Source organism: Condylura cristata, unplaced genomic scaffold (genome assembly GCF_000260355.1).
Source record: "Condylura cristata isolate star-nosed mole 26May11 unplaced genomic scaffold, ConCri1.0 scaffold00027, whole genome shotgun sequence".
Lineage (NCBI taxonomy): Eukaryota > Metazoa > Chordata > Mammalia > Eulipotyphla > Talpidae > Condylura > Condylura cristata.
Genome location: NW_004567128.1, coordinates 28,024,213 through 28,028,223, shown reverse-complemented (window position 1 = coordinate 28,028,223; position 4,011 = coordinate 28,024,213). Strand labels below are relative to the sequence as shown.

Here is a 4,011-nt window from a genome sequence, read left to right as displayed (position 1 = left end):
CACAACCAGTCTAGAGGGGCCACCCCCATACATGCAGTGTTACTGATGAAGCATCGTTAAGAGACCCATGACGTAGACACAATGTAGTATTATTAAGCCTAGAAATTCGGACACCTTAAGGGCATTATGCTAAGAGAAGTCAGTCAAATATTGTATGATCTCACACTATAGTATGTGGACTCTAAAAAAATGAACTGACAGAAACAGGAAAACAGCTCGGTGGTTGCCAGAGGAGGGGAGTGGAGGGTGGGCAAGATGGATGAAGGGGGTCAAAAGCTACACACTTGCAGTCATAAACAAGTTCCAGGGAAATGACAGACATCATGTGACTATGGTGATCAGTTCTGTATGGTGCATTTGAAAGCTGCTCAAAGGACAGATTTTCGAAGTTCCTATCATATCTATTGTGGTTATTTTGCAGTGTGTGCCTGTATCCAATCAGTATGTTGTACACCTTAAGCTTATACAATTATAACCTAATAAGGCTGGAGAAATAGACTATATGTATTCAAATGAAACAATACCAGAATGCAATAATATACTTTTTAATTAGTTGATCAAATTATAAGATCTTCTATGACTCAAAGTACTGATGAAAGTGAACAATATCTCAAGTTGCCTGCAACAACTGTAATCTAACATAAAAAGTAACTGTGACTTGTATGGGTGGAAGGTCACAGGCATTGCTTTTACTACTGTGACTGCTGCCGGCATTCATATTTGGATGTCAAGCTAAACTTCAGTTATATTAGTGAAAATAAAGATGTAATATTTTCCTCCATAAGTTCATGGATACCCTGACTTCTATCCAGGTTAAAAACCCCTGCTTTTGGGGTAAATTCTGTACAAAATCAGGACACCCCTGGAAAGGTTTGCAGAAGAGGGAAGGAAGGCATCACTCTAGAATTCTCTCTGCAGTGCAGACATTCATTCCATGAAGTTTCTTTCCCTGCTATTTCTGTGTGGTTGCAGGTTTCTGCACAAGGCTTGTATGTTCAGGACCCATTGATGAGATATTTGGAAACAACTTCATCAACGCAAGTTCTGGTTTTCCTGAAAGTAAATAGCTTCTGAGTTGTATCAGTTTGTCAGTTAGCTGGAGGGAAAAAAAAAACAAAAAAAAAACAAAACAAAAAAAACAAAAACAAAACACAAAACTTTCTTACATTCACTCAGCTACAAACATCTTTGTGAAGTTTCCCTAATTATACGGTGGACCATAACATAGAAAAATGCACACCACACATGTACACTGAGTGTAATGAGCAGCAAGAAGGTGCTGCTTTGAATGACTTCAGGGTGTCCATTCTCTCCCTGGGCGGTTCTTCGCCGCACGAATGTATCAGGATTTAATGGCCTACTCTATGGTGGATGGGTGTTTGGACTTTTTTGAGTCTGGAAGGACTACTATATATGGTGCGGGCTAGAATGTTCTAGTACACACTTCTTTAGAAAAGGAACTGGCATACATGAAACTTTAAGAGCTAATGGCCAACAATTTCCACAGAGGCCACACTATTGGCGCTGCCATGTGATGGGGCCCCTTGCAGCTGGATAGCCCCCCAACACTTAGTGTCAGTTCGCATTTCCCTGGTGGACAGTTTTTCATGTGCTGCTTGGTGAGCCGCATATTTTTTCATCCTTTTTGATTTACAGCATTTTGAAATCAAGATTACTATAGAGAGGGATTATAAATACCTTTGTCTACTGTAACTCACCACTTCGTTTTTTAAAGGTGTCTTTTTACTTTTTCTTAGTGGAAAGCCTGTCAGAAAGGGTCCTCCTGTATCGTGGCAGCCTGCCAGTGAGGAGCCCTCCCTCCAGCCTCGACAGGTTTCTGCTTGCTTTGCTACAGGCAAACTGGCCCTCCCTGCGCCCTCACACACAGGTGCAGTCCCAAGCCAGGGCCTTCGCACTTGCTACTTTCTCTCCCTGAAATGCTCTTCCCTTAGATAAACACAGGGGTTCACTCCCTCGTCATCTTCAGGTCTCTGCTCAGACATTACCTCAGGGAGGCCCTCCATGACAACACTTCCACAAACTGCAAACTGCCACTCTTAGAATTCCTCATTCTCTTCATCTCTGCTTTATTTTTCATTTCTTTTTCAGTTTTAAAATTATGTTTCTGGAGGTAACATTGACTGACAACACAATATAATGGGTACAGGTTCACCCCTCTGCAAATACATGCCAGCCTGCTTTATTTTTCCTCTCCTGTACTACTTTTCTACACTATATATTATATGTAAAACATTGTGCAGAAGTATACATACATATTATAATGTAAGCTATATAAAGTGAAATACAAGCTCTCTAGTGTGGATTCACAGACTATTACTGTTTATTACATGCTTCCCAAACAAGTGACTCTATAGAGGCTGGGATACTTCTCTGTTTTATTTCCCTGATCTAGCTTCAAACCTAGAACAAAAACATATGCCCGGAATATGTGGTCAGTGATTGTTTATTGAATGCCTCAATAAGTAAACTGTAAAATACTTAAAGCAGTTCTTAGCATACTACATCAGAGTCTCATTTAGTAAGGTTTGTTGATTGAATTTTATCAGTTAACATAAAAGTTCCAAAGGTGAATTTTTACTGTGATTTTTCTTATAGGTGCCCATTACTCAATTTTTTAAGATAAAAAGGCAAATTTACCAAGCCCTCCCTGGTGTCACAGTGGGTTAAAGCACAGCACAAAGAAGCTTAAGCCACTTCCGCATGAGTTCAATCCCCGCCTGCCCTAGAGGAGATCCACATGGCGCGGCAGACCTCTCCTGACCCGCCCGTTGCTCCCCTCAGCAGTGTACTTTGTCAATCTGCCTGTTCTTCTCCCTACTCTGTCTCTGGTGAATCCTCTCACCCTCTGCATCGCTGGCCTGTACCCCAGTTCTGTACGAATAAATAAATAAATCTTTAAAAAAAAGGCAAATTTACCTTAATATGTTAAGGTGAACAATTCATTTCATGGTCTTCCACCTACTTGAGAAAAAGAAGAGAGTCTCAGACACATGGCTAAACTTCTCCATTCATCACACTTGGTTTTACCCATTGGTTTTCACAGCTATTTTGAGGCAGGGAGCATTTTGGCCCCAGAAACCTAGTGATCTTGGGTTAGTGTGACTCAGAAAAGACACCCAGGGCGCTGGGTTTCCAGACCTCAGAGGTCAGCAGGGTGTGTCGTGGTGGGGAGGTGAGAGACTGGGTCAGTGTGTCCACTGTGCTGATGGGGCAGTCCTGAGGGCGGATCTCCTTGGCCAGTCGCCCCTTCTTCTTCAACGTGCAGGCCTCCTGGTACGGTGGGGAGATGGGGGGTTGTGTGGGTGGAGTGTACTTGTACTCTGAGCCGTCCTCTAGCTGCAGGGACACATGAGGAGAAGATGGTGAGGACCTGAGAACCTAGGACAGCGCCACCCCCTCACTGTTGGCCAGGCACTCACGTCCAGTGGGTAACTGCGGTCTGAATCATAGGAGCTCAGGTCCCCACAGGTGACAAATGGCACAATGATGCGAGTAGGACCGTCCAATTGGTTGAAATCTGGATCTGACAAACAGGGAGAAATAAGAAAGGCCAGGCCAGCACGCCTGGAGCTAGCCACAAGGCTGCAGCATGTGTGGCAGGACCTTGCCGGGTGTCCACCTGCCTCTCTCCCACTCTTCCACTGGAAATCTTTCACTTAGCTTCAATTGCTTCCTCAGGGAGGTTCTCCATGACCACCCCTTTGAAAACATTGGATCTCCCACCCTCTTTTTTTCCCCACACTGCACATACATCCACCTGCCATGCTATCATTCACTGTGTGGACCTTGTCTCACTCAATGCGATCACGCTAAGAGTAGGCTCTGCCTTTTCTCACTAGAGGCCAGGCTGCAGACCCTCACTGGGCAAAGTTCCCAAACAAGCAGGCTTCCACCAGGGGGCATAAGAGAGTCTGCTTAGGTAGAATTTGTTTAGGCAGGTGCAAAATTCAGGAGGCTCCTGAGACAGAATTCTTTTTTTTTTAAAGATTT

The 4,011-nt window shown here is 43.8% G+C and overlaps 1 protein-coding gene across 8 annotated transcripts in view; it reads right to left on the bottom strand.

The window, feature by feature from the left end:
• Nucleotides 1-530: 530 nt before the first annotated feature.
• The window catches only part of FTSJ1 (FtsJ RNA methyltransferase homolog 1 (E. coli)), a 9,298-nt gene continuing 5,817 nt past the window's right edge, over nucleotides 531-4,011 (bottom strand). For 4 of the 8 annotated variants that reach the window (XM_012730403.1, XM_012730401.1, XM_012730402.1 and 1 more), the window contains exons 10-11: nucleotides 3,441-3,544; nucleotides 2,892-3,357 (exon numbers count right to left, since the gene is read on the bottom strand). In XM_012730403.1, coding sequence (XP_012585857.1) covers nucleotides 3,115-3,357; nucleotides 3,441-3,544 — 347 coding nt within the window. In that variant the 3' untranslated portion in view covers nucleotides 2,892-3,114. Of the gene's footprint in view, nucleotides 1,097-2,891; nucleotides 3,358-3,440; nucleotides 3,545-4,011 lie in introns of those variants that run through there. The other 4 variants (XM_012730408.1, XM_004689995.2, XM_012730406.1 and 1 more) reach the window with 4 other exon arrangements.